At 45.6% G+C, this 15,306-nt stretch overlaps 1 protein-coding gene across 3 annotated transcripts in view; it reads right to left on the reverse strand.

Moving 5' to 3' along the window:
• Nucleotides 1-6,776: 6,776 nt before the first annotated feature.
• The window catches only part of KIF16B (kinesin family member 16B), a 281,414-nt gene continuing 272,884 nt past the window's right edge, over nucleotides 6,777-15,306 (reverse strand). For all 3 annotated transcript variants that reach the window (XM_032859219.1, XM_032859217.1, XM_032859216.1), the window contains one exon: nucleotides 6,777-8,024. In XM_032859219.1, the coding sequence (XP_032715110.1) occupies nucleotides 7,866-8,024 (159 nt within the window). In that variant the 3' untranslated portion in view covers nucleotides 6,777-7,865. The remainder of the gene's footprint in view (nucleotides 8,025-15,306) is intronic.

Raw genomic sequence — 15,306 nt, forward strand, 5'->3', positions numbered from 1 at the left:
GGTCTCTAACTTCAATAGATTTGTTCGCTAAACAGCCCAGTGAATTAATGCATGAAGAACAACAGTCCTTTGGAATAGTACACCAAATTCATACAAAGTGGATCATCCTGAAAGTTTTTGGAGACCCTGGGTTAGGGATGTCAGCCTCTGAGCCACCTGATCTGCAGAAACTGACCTGCTTCATTGGACCACAGTCTCAGGCTAGCTGAGAGGTGTTTCAGTTTCCATGCCAGCAAAGAGGCATCTCTGTACATCCGAAGGACGGGTTACAGGTTTTTGCTCTAATCTAAAAACAATCTTTTCTCTGACAGGGGTAGGCTGGGATGATTATGCTCAGGCCCAGAAGGTAGAGAGAGGACTTGAGGTCCATGTGGGACTGCAGGTCACGGCACCCCAGCCTTAAGGAGGACACCAGTGTCCCTGTGCTATCGCTGGTCTAAATCATAAACCAAACCACACGACCAGCTCCTAGTTGCTTGACAGCTGTGAGTGCATGGGGCTGCCTACTCTTCTGTGTACAAAGCAAGGATTTGGTGGGAGCCCAAAGACAAGACATGAACTTTACTTGGGTTTGCTGGCTATGGTAGTATGGGAGTTTGGACACACTCCAGTAAGACATATGAGGCTCGGTGGAGATGACACTTCTCTAAGGCAAGAGCGCGTAAATCTCAGAACCTGAAATATACCAACAGTCAGTGTTCCAAGAGCAGACCTGCCAGCCTCGAGATGGCACAGGACAGAACTCTCACCTGGATCTTGTCCCTTGCTTGTTAATGTGTTTTTGTTTTTTGTTTTTTGTTTTTTGTTTTTTGTTTTTAATTTGACAGAGAGAGAGAAAGTAGAGAGGGAACACCAGCAGGGGGAATGGGAAAGGGAGAATCAGGCTTCCCATCAAGCAGGGAGCCTGATGCAGGGCTCGATCCCAGGACCCCAGGATTATGACCTCAGCCGAACGCAGACGCCTAATGACTGAGCCACCCAGGCGCCCTACTTGTTAACTTTAATCAAGAAGTTTGCTTCTCTTCATTACATATGATTTTTTTTAAATTTTTATTTATTTATTTGAGAGGAGAAAGAGAGATAAAGCATGGGAGGGGGTAGGGGCAGAGGGAGAAGGAGAAGCAGACTCCGCACTGAGCAGGGAGCCCGATGCAGGGCTCGATCCCAGGGCCTGAGATCATGACCTGAGCCGAAGACAGACGCTCAACTGACTGAGCCGCCCAGGCGCCCTCATTACATATGATTTTAAAGGAAGAGCCCTAATTGTTTCATGCTCTCTCTCCCCAGGAATATCCTTCCAAAACAGTGGTAGCTGACGGGAAATGTGATCTCGTTTACAAAATTTCAGCCAGCAACCTCTCAGGTGCCCTTTCCTCTGGCCTCTGCCTTTCTCTGCAATCTGTTGCTGTCCTGGATGTTCCCTTATGGGACAGCAGTGATGAGCGTTTTCCCTCTTGCACATCTTTCCTCAATTTGGAGCCAGGTGTTAGCTCAGGGAAATTGCAGGGCCTCCAAGAGGAGATCACTTGTCTAGTACGCTCTCTCCCAGCACCGTCTCTTCTTGCTCCGTGACATTGATCAGGCTTTGCCATCACAGGGTCGTGCAAGCTCTGGTTGGTTGCCGAGTGGAGGAAGAGCTCTCCGAGGGCAGGCCCTTGGCTGTGCTGCTCACCCCTGTGTGGGGAGCCCAGTCCCACACTAGGCTATGGAAGACGGTCATGAGTCTGTTTTGAATGACTGGTGACGCATGGGGTACCAATGGTAAGCGGACAGATTCTCTAACAACCAGGAGTGAACAGAACGCAGCCAGTGTGGTTGATATTCTCTGTGCCCTGTTCCCTCTCAGCTAGGATCTTGACACTCAGCATGTGGCCAGTGGAATCACAGGAATGGCTGCCATTTGGTCGGATCCTTCCTTCACCGTCCCCATGGCGGGAAGGGGCTGGGGTGGTGGCAGTGTCACGTACACAGATGGCTCTAAGGAGGGCAAGCACGGACCAGACTTCATGAACTTCCTGAGGTTTACTGTGCCGGTCCGTCCTTCTACCCAGCCCTCAAGGGTCACAGAGCAAGAGAGGGGTATGCCAGGCATGGAGAGGAATGGCTTATACAGGGAGGGAATGAGGTGCATAACATGGGGCTGGGCCAGCTGGCAACGATTTCCTGATCAGACACACACAAACGTGCAATAGCCCCCCAGCCCGGTGGACAGCAAGCTCTTCAGATGCACGCCCCACCCCAGAACACTCTGTGCTTCAGTCCCGAGGGGAGCACCACACTGTTTGGCCATGTGTTCGTTCGTTTTTTTTTTCTTTCTTTCTCTTTCTTCCTTCCTTCCTTTCTTTCTTTCTTTCTTTCTTTCTCTTTCTTTCTTTCTTCTTTCTTTCTCTCTCTCTCTTTCTTTCTTTCTTTCTTTCTTTCTTTCTTTCCTTCCTTCCTTCCTTCTTTCCTTCCTTCCTTTTCTTTCTTTCTTCAGATTTTATTTATTTGACAGAAAGCGCACACCAGTAGGCAAGAGAGCGGCAGGCAAATGGAGAGGGAGAAGCAGGTTCTCCACTGAGCAGGGAGCCCGATGTGGGGCTAGATCTCAGGACCCTGGGATCACGACCTGAGCTGAAGACAGACACTTAACCGACTGAGCCACCCAGGTGCCCCAGCCACACGTTCTTTATGAAAAGTACCCACATGTGGGTACACTCAGGCTGCTGCCCTTGTACCAGAAGGCAAAGAGAATCCTTTATCATGAAAACATGACCTTCCCCATCTGCTTTTAAAGGATAAACAGCATTTTAATATCACTCTGCAACCAAGAATTGCACCCACTGTGAAACAACTTTACTTATTACATTCATTAAAATTAGGGCTTAAAACACCATACAAAAAAGAGTCATTTATAATGGCAACCCCCTTCCCCCATGGTTTCTAGCTTGTTTTTAGGAGAAAAGCTAACAGAATTTAGAATCAACAAAAGTGCAAATGTTAAAAAAAAAAAAAAAGCTCTTAATCACCACAAACTGGTATGATTGTTCTCTGCGATTCTCTCCTTTAAGAGATTCCCCAGCAGATCTGAAAAAGCAGCTGCCGTCTTCCTTCCTCCCTCCCTCCTTCCCTTCCTTCCTTCCGTGTGGCTGAGAAGGAAAACGGAGCCTCAGGAATAGCAGACCCTCAGGCTGTAATTTAGTGAGAAGCTCTCAGGCACAACGTTAAGTGCTACTGGAAACACTTCTGCAAATATTAACTGCACATAAGGATTCGTGACACTTTGAGGAAAATAACTCTGCAAGCGGTGAAGATATTTAACTATATTTTTCACGTTTTCTTCCCCCCCAATTCTAAATTCTAGAGAAAGGTTTCTCTCTTTCTCTGGAGACCTGCCTTAATGGTACCAAACAGCTTTGTATGCTGACCCTATGGGGCTTTTTTGCCTTTTGCTGATGCATTCTCTCTACACACTGCCAATTTTGTACCTAGTGCACTTTCCCATTTTCAATGTGTGAAGAGAGATGGCTTGTGCATCCTTTTGCAAACACATTTATTTCTCTCTTCCTGAATGGGGAAGATTCTGCCTTTCCAGCAATGGGGACGGAGCAAAATCAAATTGATGAACCTCAAATTCACACCAAAGAACCAGTTTTTGGAGAGGTAACCCTCAGAGGGGGAAAAAAAAAAATCTTCATTATTTAATGCACAGAGGAAGGGGTACCAAATGGGTATAGTCAAAGAAAGAACGTTTTTCTGCTTAGTCATTTTCCAAGATGGAGAACGTTCTAAAAAGGCATGGGGTAATCTCAGGAGACAGTGCCAGAGCCTAGTGTGCAGAATTCGACAGTGATAAATGCAGGTGAATTGCATTTATTTGCAGCAAACAAGGATAAACTCCTATCCTTGAACCCCTTCAGTTCAGCCAACTGTCTCTTTGTCTCTCCTACCATTTTGAAGTGTAACAAGGTTCTACTGAGCTGCCAGATGAAAAAGCCTTCTGAAGGTAAAGCCTGGCCAACACCACCAAGGCCCCTGATTACTCCCATGTACCACTGTAGGATCAATTTGAAATATGATGCTTTAGAAATTTATAACAGATGCTGGATTTGTTTCAACTCTGATATAATTCTGTATTGTGTGAAATTCAAAATCTCAGCACCACAGAATCGTCACCCTTGTAATTATCATCAGAAGAAACACTCTAAACAGAAGCAAAAAAGTCAATAACCAGGTCCTCTTCTTGCTTATGGAAAGAGCACTGCCATTAAAAGCAGGGATATACAAGGCTTAATTCGCCAAGAATGAGTGCCCTTAGATTAATGGTCTTTAATTAGTTTTCCCAAAACACAAATCACCTGTCATGATAATTTAAATAAAACTGAAGCAGTTGCTTTTGCCATGGAATTATTTTGCCTAAATTTCTTTACCTATCTTATCCAAAATGAACAAAAACCAAAATACTTACCCAGTAACAAAGTCCAATGTGAACTACTCCTGCACGCGTGTGTCAGAAGATGGGAAGACAAGGGCCTCATGTGGCAGAAATGTTCGGCTCTGGACTAAGGACACCTCAAGGCATCATTTTAGGCATTTGTGAAGGAGTATATTTAAAACCTCTTTCAACACTACAGATCGGAAAGCGGGATGCTACTGAATATTTTCTCATGACTGTCTTGATTGGTACCCATGCTTCTTCTAAGAAGATGAGGCTTGCCCTGTGGTAGGCTCAGTCTAAGTGATAATAAGCCACATGACAACAGAACACTGCTCTTCGTCTCCGAGAGCATGTCTGAGGAAATGATGGGGTGCACGTGGGATAGTGCCCTGGGGAAGAGGTGTCCGAATCTCATCCTTGAAACCTGAACCCAGAACACCAACGTGCCCCAGCTCTGAGGCTGGAGACGTGGCCCTGCAGCAGCTACACGTCGTGAGTTCACAGATGCTCTAAGCTGTGAAACTTCACGTTGCCAAACATATGCTATGTAGAACACTGAGTGGGTAAACAGGGCCACATTGAGCAGAACTGAGTCTTTCTACATATAAATGTAAATAGAAATGGCCCTGGGGCTGGGTACCCCGTGCAAAAATCTTCAGAGCCTCTCCACATTATCGGCCAGAGAATCTTCTAGATGTCCATCCTTAGGGAGCCACCATGCCTTGGTTAGTCCCTATCCACCTGCGCAAATTAATCAAAATAGCAAGGTCTGGGTGGGATCCAGGCTGAAGGTGCCTATGCCACTTGAGATTATAAACAAGTTTCGTACACATATTTTATTGTGGAAGCAAGACCTGGGACAGGCTGAAACAGCTTAAATAAAGAATTCTAAGTTTCTTAGATTTGTCCAACTGCTATAAAAATAGTACAAGTTGATGGCACCTCTATCTGACTTGCCTAAAATGCTCATCTCAGCATTACTTTATCTGATGCTCTTGAAGTAATAAAATATGCATTTGCTAATTGTCTTTTATTCCTGTGCATCTGTCTAAATGAACAAAGCTTCAATTTTGTCATCCTGGCTCTGATGTCTCTTTTGTCTTCGTTCCTGAAAGGGATTCCACTATTTGTCTAGGTGAGACTTCTCACTGGCTTTTCTTTTCTTTTACGTTTATTTATTTATTTATTTGACAGAGAGAGAGATCACAAGTAGGCGGACAGGCAGGCAGAGAGAGAGGAGAAAGCAGGTTCCCTGCTAAGCAGAGAGCCCGATGTGGGGCTCGATCCCAGGACCCTGGGATCATGACCTGAGCCGAAGGCAGAGGCTCAACCCACTGAGCCACCCAGACGCCCCTCTCACTGCTTTTCAATCCTCCCTCACGTTTGGTTCAGGTCAGGCTGCCTCTGAGTCCGATGAGAAGTCTGTAGTTCACGTCCACACCCCACGGGCTGACATGGTCCATCCATCAGGAGCAGCTGTTCCCCTGCTCGTGAGCACGGCTAGAATGGGACCTAGAGATCATCCTGTGCAACAGCTCGGTTTTCAGATGGGGAGGCTGAGGCTCAGAGAGGGGAAATGACATACTTCCGCCACAGCTGGCTTTAGCCGGAGCTGGTGAGCGCCTGAACTTCAAACTCAAGTTTGAGTACTTAAGATGAGGATTGGAGTCATAGGGTCTTCTGGTTCCTGCACTTCTTACAAACACATCTGTTTATTCTTGCTACGTTATTACTGTATCCTCTGTCATTTCAGTGAACAGTGTGCCACTAGCCTGGCCTCGGGTACAGGTCGTCGTAAAGGGCAGCGGACAGATTATCTGGTCTGCTGAAGAAAACCATTTGGTTTACTCATTAAATGAGGGACAATCTGTAGTGTTGTGACTCCTTTTAAATAAATGACCTGTGGTTAATTATTATCTCCCAGCTTTTATCCTTTTATTTCCAGGTTTAAATTCTTGGGTAGTAATTGCCTCTAAACCTATGCCTGTAATCACCACTGCAGACAAAAGCAAGTCTTTCTGCGGCAATTTTTTTCAAGTCCTTATTTTTTTCATGTTAAACTATGACATCTAATTAGTGTAATAATAGTTCCCCCCCCTTATGGGGATTATTGCATCTTTAAACATATTCTTCAGGTTGGAGAGCTCAGTTGCACACGCATATTCTAGAAGACTGAATGAAAATACGTTTTGTTACCCCATTAGTTTGTGGCTTCAAATGTTACTCCCATGGCACCTTCTGCAACACAAATGCTAATTTATACACATTGGATCTTCCCAAACACATAAGATAAATTTTTAAACAGACCAGTAGCGATGATCATGTTGCAAACTTAAAATAAACTGAGCAACACGATAGATTCTATGACATCATTTAATATTGATAGCAGCTCAATTTAAATTTTGAAAAAAGCAAATACCTTTAATAAACTTGGTGTGAACGATTATATATTTTGATACAACTATTGTACAGGCCTGTGTACATATATAAATCTATAGGTAGAATTATATACATTTCCATATATGCCACATTTATATTTTGTCTACTCACATTTTTCTCTTTAGTAAAACAAAGCAGTTTTACTGTACATAGATGTGCAATGCTACATTAAGTCCTGAGTAATTTAAGGGATCATTAATAAACTACTGTAAATTCTAGTCTTTCAGCCAAAGATCCAGTAGATTCTGTAACAAAAGTGTGAAAAAAAAATATTTAAAAATAGGCATTCAGCTATGCGCGTTTTTGTGCTCAGCAGAGAAAGCTCAAGAATGCACAGTAGCCATTTACATTTGGGGCAATTCCCTTAAATATTCAAGATCAAACAAACCTCCTATTTGTATGGATTTACAGAAGTTTTAAGTGATGTCGCCTACATCCAATTTGTCAAGCATGGAAGATTCCAGACATGATTGGACCAAAATTCCCTTTTGCAGAATATGAAATTCTGTGTAAACCATCAGTGGCTAGGTATTGTACAAAAGTTCTGACTCAAATGAGGGGAAAAAGAAAAAAATATATAGTGAAATCATTTAAAATGCTCCTCTTGGGATGTAGCTAGCCACATGGAAGGACTATAAAAAATAAGATCTATCTTTTGGTGGAAGAGGAAACCAGATGCCAGTCATTGAAGGGAGGTCTGGTGAGCCACCCACTCACTTGGGGAGGCCCTGGGCCCGCTGCGCTCAGAGAGCCTGCGACAGCCCAGCCATGTCCACTCTGCCACAGAGGCAGACTCTGCTGGGATGAGAAGGAAGCACTATGGGGGAAAGGCCACATTCAACGGCAATGGGACAGCACCAGCTGCCCGTCAGGGTCCCCGTCAGCCAAGCAAAACATCGTCCCAGATTCAGGCACTCGGGGGGCCCTGGTGAGGCTGCCCTGCGCCGGGAGGGCCCCTTCGACGAGAAGGCACTGCATTGGTGGTTCCTCTGCTCCCTCCTCCGCAGCTCTACCCCGTCCCGTGGCTGCTGTAGTCAAAGACTCCCTTCTTGAAGAACGGTGAGAACTCACAAATGGTGTGTTTGGAAAGGGTCAGCCCCACCTTGTTGATGTGCAGGGGGGACGTCGCGGATTGGAGCATCACACTGAAAAAGTCCCTGAGGTATTTCTGAGGAAGAGACAAGAGCCAAAACATGGTTAGATGTCGTTGGGTGGAATCAAGAGGAGAAGAAATTCCACACACAACTTGCCACCCACTTGGAGCTGTTGCTGTTATTAGAAACAGCAAAGGGGACTGTGTGTGGCCTTGGCTGTCAACAGACCCACCCAAGGGAATACAGCCACAGCACCCATGACGCAGGTGACTTTTCTGGGATTCACAGCAACACGGCCTCAAGTCCACCTGCACACAATGCCCAGAGAAATGCCAATGTGGTGCCAGGCATGGGGGGGGTCTGCTTTCCAGCAACAGTGGCACTAGTTAAATCCTATTTTGTAACAATTCATTTCCCTCCAACTTACTTATTAAATAGAAAGCTGATTAAAAGGAGGCACAGAAAATTAAAAAAAAAAAAAAAGGCTAGCCATCTGTATACTGCTAAATGTGCCACCGACTAGCATTTTTAAATGATACCGTCCCTGTCTGCTTTGGATCTGTCTTATAAACCGAAGGAGAAAGAAATACTGGGGACAAGAGGGTCAATTCCAAGTACTAATATTTACAAATCATTTTGCAAAACCTATAATCATCAATGAAAAAAATTCTTCCTGAGGGTAATTGCTCTGAACCCCCCCTGCGCTGCCCCTCCCCACTCCCCACTGCACGTGTTTGTTGCAGCATTCGCCACCTTCTCTGGCACCCAGCAAGCAAAGCAAGTCTGAGACGAGGATCTGAGATGCTGGGGATGGAATGAGACGTGGCTGCTGGCAGGATGTATTAAAGGAAAACAGGACACACAAAAATAGTTAATGTATTTCAGGTCAGGCAAATGTTATTTATAACAGAATGGGCCCGAATGCAGTGGGGTGGGAGTGGAGTGGAGTGGGTAAGCCTACATCTCTAGCAGGGTCCCAGCTTGTTTAAAAAATATAAACAATCCTATCACAAGCCTTGAAATTAAACATAATAATTACAGGGGCGCCTGGGTGGCTCAGTGGGTTAGGGCCTCTGCCTTCGGCTCAGGTCATGATCCCAGAGTCCTGGGATCGAGTCCCGCATCGGGCTCTCTGCTCCGCGGGGAGCCTGCTTCCTCCTTTCTCTCTGCCTGCTTGTGATGTCTGTCTGTCAAATAAATAAATAAAATCTTAAAAAAAAAAAAACCATAATAATTACAGACTTTCAGAAATTTGTCTGTGAAACACGGCCGAGGCCTTAGAAGGAGGGGTTCCCAATCAGGGGCGATTTGCCCCATAGAAGACATACAGCAGTGTCTGGAAATGTTTTCCACTGATTGCCACTCTGTCCTGTGACGCACAGGACAGCCCCATGCCAGCACGACAGGGAAACCTTGGCCCAGGGCAGTGGAATTCGGCCTCCTCTATGTATTGCTAGCGTGAAATTTACTTCTGAAAGAAGACACTCTGCTGGAGGAAAATCCGTCTCCTGTTTTCTTAAACATAATAATGAGGATTATTACTAATTAACATTTGTATAGTAATTTATAGTTTCTAAAAATCTTCTAATTTCTTGCTGATGCAGTCACTGCACATTCTTCAAACGGACAATCTGATGACAATCTTGATCCATGCATACCCCTGTGAAGCTGTCCCCAAAGCATAAGAACGTAACCTTGCACCATGCCCCCAAATTTCTGAACTCACCTATTTATGCTATCATCGTACTCTGCCCAGAATTACCTGCTTCTTCTTCTTTTTTTTTTTTTTTTACTGTCAAACCCATTTTTGGGTGAGGATCCTGCTGTAGAAGCGAGCAAGGCTATGGATCAGGAGAGGGGACTTAAAAACAAGGGTTTTTAACACAGCCTCTGTTTTTTGTTCAATATACCCAACTTACTGGTCTCACAGTAATCTCTCAGAAAGGAGCCTGAAAGAGCAATCAGGCAGAGGCAAGAAGGTACCCAAACCAATTACTGAAAAATGAAGACCTCACACCAGGACTTATTTGCATCAGAGGAAAAAGGGAACCGGACTTCAACTTTCCTGGGGGAAGGGAAGCTGAGGAGAGCAAATTTACAGGGAGCTGTGGTCCACCCAATATGGATACAAGTGCACGTGGGAGACCACACCCAGCCTGCAAGCCAATGCTCGCAATGCAGTAAGTGCGTGTTGGCAGGTTGAGAATGAAGCTTTTGGAACAAGGATGACAAGGAGCTTGGGTGCCTGGAGCTTAGGGTCCCAACCCTTTCCCAGTCTAAAGCACGCCCAGAGTCAGGCGGCCGTCCCCTCCTGAGTTCCTGAGCGGCCCCCCTGCTGCAGGGTTCCCACAGGCTGCATTTAATGCTCACAACCAACTTGCCTTCAAGATGAATTCCAACAGAACGGAAGGTACTCATATCCGGGAACGGCTGTTGTACCAACATTTGTCATCATTAGCTCACAAGGAGGGGGTAGGGGGCTTTAAATTAAAGGGCCGGTAGAGCCCAAAGGGTACAGTGAAAAGTGAAAGTTAAAATGTAAATAAAAGAAAAAGAGAAAGTACCAGAGAGCCCTTCCCTGCCAGGACACCACGACCAGGAGAACCAAAAACTAGGTGTAGGTAGTGCCTTTTTCTTTAAATGAACTCACCAGCATGTCTCCATGGAAACTCAAGAGAGAAGGATCTCTGCAAAGTGAACTGCAAACATTGCAGTAGAGTTTTTACATTGCAAAACTCTGCTTGGCAGGATGGGGCAGCCTGGGCTCCCTTTACATGGATGCTTCCTTGGTCAAAGAAATGCTTTGATTGGAGAGTGTTTTCACAGTGAGCTTCAGGAGCTCTGAAGTATTCGAGTGAGGCATGGGAGGCTTGGTGCCGTAGGCTGACAGCGGGCTGGCCAAACTTCTGGCAAATGACAAAACCCAAGGACTAGGCATAGGGTTGGGCATAGAAGACAGAACTAAACTTCCAGAAGGTTCTTGAGGTCACACACAGCAGCAGATCACTCTTCTTTGGAACCCCCACCATACCTTACACACTGTTAAGCTTGGGAAAAATGCTTGGAAGGAACCCTGATGACTGAAACTGAGCAGTTCACCTTTAAAATTTGAAGTGCACGCAGAGAAAACAGCACATGTGCACAACCTGATGAAGTTTCAAAAAGTGGACATCCCTGTGTGATCAGCACCAAGATAAAAACAAGACAACCGTGCTAGTACCCAGGAGCAGCCCTTCTCATTCTCCCTCACAATCCTTTCCCCAAGGACAAGGCTATCCGACTTCTCCCATCATCCATTAGTTCTGCCAGTTTTTGAACCTCACATTCATGGAATCACACAGACACTCTTTCATGTCTGGCCTCCTGGGCTTTAACACGATGTATGTGAGACTCACACACCCTGCTGGGTAGAGCTGCAGTGTGTCCATTATCATGGCTGTATAGTATTCCACGTGTGAACATGCCCTCTGACTGCCTTTCCCAGGGAGGCACGCAGCAGTGACTGGTTTGCTTCTCCCCTCTGAGCTCTTCTTCAGGGATGAAATGTGCCTCCACACAATGGTGTCTGGTGAATCGAGTTTATAGCTTTCTCTCCCGTAAAGCAGTTCCCCTACAGGATTTTAGGCTCAGACCAAGATCTGCAAATGGACTAGAACTCTACTATTATACCTACTTAATATGTATATATTACAATTATATGTAAAATACACATTTAAAGACACACATATTCCCTACATTTGTCATTTTTGTTGCTTGTGCTCACAATGTTTTCTACAGCACCTGTGGCTGTGGGGAGAAAATTTAAGTTCTTCCTGTCAAAGTGATCCCCTTTTTATTGTCTAGTCCTCCCCAGTATGTGAAAAATAAATCCAGAAAAGCCAAGCTGCATTCCCAGGGCATTTCACTTTATAAAAAAGTATTACAAAAATTGAAGGACATTAGGAGTTTAAGTGGCTTTCAGGGTCAGAAGGGCAAAGAAGGAGAAGGATTTGTGAAATCCAATATCCAATTTCTGTTTCTTTCACGTGGCATTTTCTCCATTAAAAAAGAAAAGAAAAGAAACAAAAACCAGGCATATTTAAATCTCTGGGCTGTCAGGGACCCCAGAAGGCCGGCAAGCCTTGCCCACCCTGGTGTTGGGTGTCTCACCCGAGTCCTGGCTTCATTAAACGCTCCGACTGGGGCCACTGCGACTGGGCAGCTGCAGCCCCCACGACTGTGCATCATTTCAGTCCTGCCTCGCCCAGGGTAGTTGGAAGATGAAAGTCAGATTAAACTAAATCCTTTTTCAATAAGATTGCAAACCCATGGTACAGAGCAAGAAGGGGTCTGGGAGAGGGTCTGAGTATGAGTAAAGGCAGGAAAGGGAGGGGACCACACAGAGATGGAGGCGCTGGCTGGGGGAGGGTGACAGAGGAAGGGTTGTGACAGAGGGAGAACAGAAGACAGAGGAGAGAAGGAAATAGCACAGCAACATTGGAGACCCAGCTCGAGGAGTTATTTATCCATTTGGCATTTAAAAAACAAAAAAAGGATTTAAGATTAATAAGAAATAGATGAGACATTTATCTATGTAATTTACTTTTTGCTACTAGGACCAGCACTAAAGTATAAGGTGTTTTCTTATCAATAATTTCAGAAAATCAGGCTGATCTCGAACACATATTTCAGTACTGAAGCAGACAACCTTGATTCCAGAAAGTGCCTTTCTTTTATAGTCTGTGGGTATACTTTACTGTTTTTTAAGGTCTATGCAGGGAGCAGTAAGCAGGGGGTAGAAGTAACCAGGAAAGACAGGACTGCATGGGTTTGTTCCAAAACATTAAACAGGCAGGTGCTTTACCCCCAAACAAGACAAAATCCTGTAGGGGACTAGGAGCTTTTCAAGAGGAGGCCAAAAGACCCCAGGATGAATGAAGGACATATAGCTTGCAAAGACACCTGCACTAGGCTCCTGACCTCTTCTTTCCACAGTGGTCCAATCATACCTGCCAAGACCTCCCCACACATTTCCTGAGGATTGTCTCCCATGTGCACACAACAGGCTGACCAGTTGCCACCTTGTTATTCTTACAGAGAGACCACTTACCAAGGGCCTGCAGTGTTCTAGGCATAGTGAGAACTTTCCATGGTATATCTCATTTAATGACTGCAACAACTTTATAAAGTAGGGACATGACTATCACCATCTTCTAGTTGTAGAAACTGAGGAACAGGAGGCTTAAGTAATGCCCTGAAGGACACACGCTCACATCTTCCAGCCCCAAAGGGTGGGTCTCAATCACTAGCCTGCCGTCGAGCAGCTACCAGCCCCCTATTTGCCTATTGGGCCCCCCATCTCCTGAGCACAGCCATCTCTCACTGGGCAAGGCCATCCATCTACCCTGAGCCAGATACACTGCTTCTCCCAGGCCTGAGGCTGCTCTCATAGAGAGGGAGGGGTCTCTGCGTTCTCAAGAGCTAATGTTCCATACAAACCTGGGGATGGGAAAAACACCTCTTGCTGTGAAGCTGGAGCTCATCTGTGTTCCATGTGCAGTCTGGGCCCATGCTTCCATAACTTCCTCAGAGTCTTGGTGGGTGCTGGGCCTTTTTTTTTTTTTTTTTTTTTTTAACTGCCCTGTTTCCTTTTTCCTTCCCAAATAGCACTCAGATTCCATTCTGAAAAACTCTCTCTCCCTCCTTTGGGGATTGGTTATCCGTCTGACTTAGGGCAGAGGACTGGTGAACTTTTCCCATTCATCTTCTGGGATGAGCACCCCCATAACCCAGGAGCTAAGGAAGATGCCACTTGGATTCTGCTGGAATCGAGCTCTTCCAGATTGTACAGCCACTGCCGGAGGGCATTTTCAAGAGTGTAAGAAGCTCAGGGAACTCTCAGAGAGCCAGCTGCAGGAGAGCCTTTGGTCTTACCATGTCCAAGCCCGGGAGTGGATGCATCCATTTGTTGGCAATGGGCCACTGCGATTTTCTACTGTTGGTGAACAAGTTAACTAACAATGACCCTTGACACACTGGCAGGCAGGTTGTAGGCACCAGTCTGGGTCAGAGGAAACCTTCCATCTGTACCACACCCAAGCTCCTAGGAGGCTGGACTGTGTCATATCAAGATCTGCCCAGGGCACCCCACTCTTAGGAAAAGGTCCATCTACGGAGGCTCTAGTGAATAACATTTCAGATGGGTCAGTGCATTCTGGGGGTCCATCCCCAGCCAAGCGTTAACCTGGAAAGTTCTTGCCCCAAACCCTGATATACACACAGGCCAATCTTCAAAATTCCAACACCATTTCAAGATATCTAAACATTATTAATCTTTTGAACCAAAACACAGGCTAATATGGTCTACTGGCTGTGTTAATGAGTTCTGAAAGGTGAAACACACTCCCTACAGCAATACAGGGCAATTCAGCAAGAATTTAGTCAATTATTTTAAAGCTTTAGCCTGGTACCTCAATCAATACACTGCATCAGGAAGAAAAAATTGAAAATATAATGTGCTGCTACATGCTATTTTCATTTTTATTTCATTCTTGATGAAGGTCATTCTGTTAACATGATTCATGTGTGACCTACAATACAATTTCAGTCTCTGCTCTAGCTGAAAGGAAAGTACTTAAATTACTGGAAGAACCTAACTAAAATTCGGCCTTCAGACACCCTCTGGTGGACTGTTCAAGTCTAGAGTTTCTGGGTGAAATGCTGGTTTGGTCATCGGGACTGGCCATGTGGTCTAGTCCATCCAGGCAAAAACGTGGGAGATGAGCAGGAAGTTAAACAGTGCGGCCCCTGCTATCTTGCAGCCATTTCCTTTCAGGTCTGGGGTCTACAAAGGAGGGAAGATGGAGTGGCATCCATGCTTGGTAAATAGTGTGAACTAGGGGGCCAGGCTGGCATGTGCAGGGCTCTGTATGGGGAACAGCAGGACCTGAAGGGGAACGCAGAGGGCCCCAAACCTGGATTTGGGTCTACAGGCACTCTGTACAAAGCACTTCCCAGTTCATGAGCTCACGGGACCCCTAGGACAGGGTGAGGAAGAGGAGGACAAGGTATGCATATCCTGTTTACAGAGACCCCCAGAGGCAGTGACTTAGCCCATGTCAACAGACCACAGACACGGACAAAGGACGGGCTCTTCAAATTCAGGAGAAAGTGAGATGGTCTAATATAATTCACAAGGTACAATCCCGCGAGGCCTGAATCGTAGTGAGTAAAGGTAAACACAGCCCTTCTCTTTTGAGCGCATGCTCACAGAGGCTCTCAGAATTTGCCACTGTGTGTGTGTGTGTGTGTGTGTGTGTGTGTGTGTGTGTATAGAGAACACATGGGAATGAGAGTAGGGTCTCAGAAGCATTCAAA

Source organism: Lontra canadensis, unplaced genomic scaffold (assembly GCF_010015895.1).
Source record: "Lontra canadensis isolate GAN:19392208 unplaced genomic scaffold, GSC_riverotter_1.0 scaffold16, whole genome shotgun sequence".
Lineage (NCBI taxonomy): Eukaryota > Metazoa > Chordata > Mammalia > Carnivora > Mustelidae > Lontra > Lontra canadensis.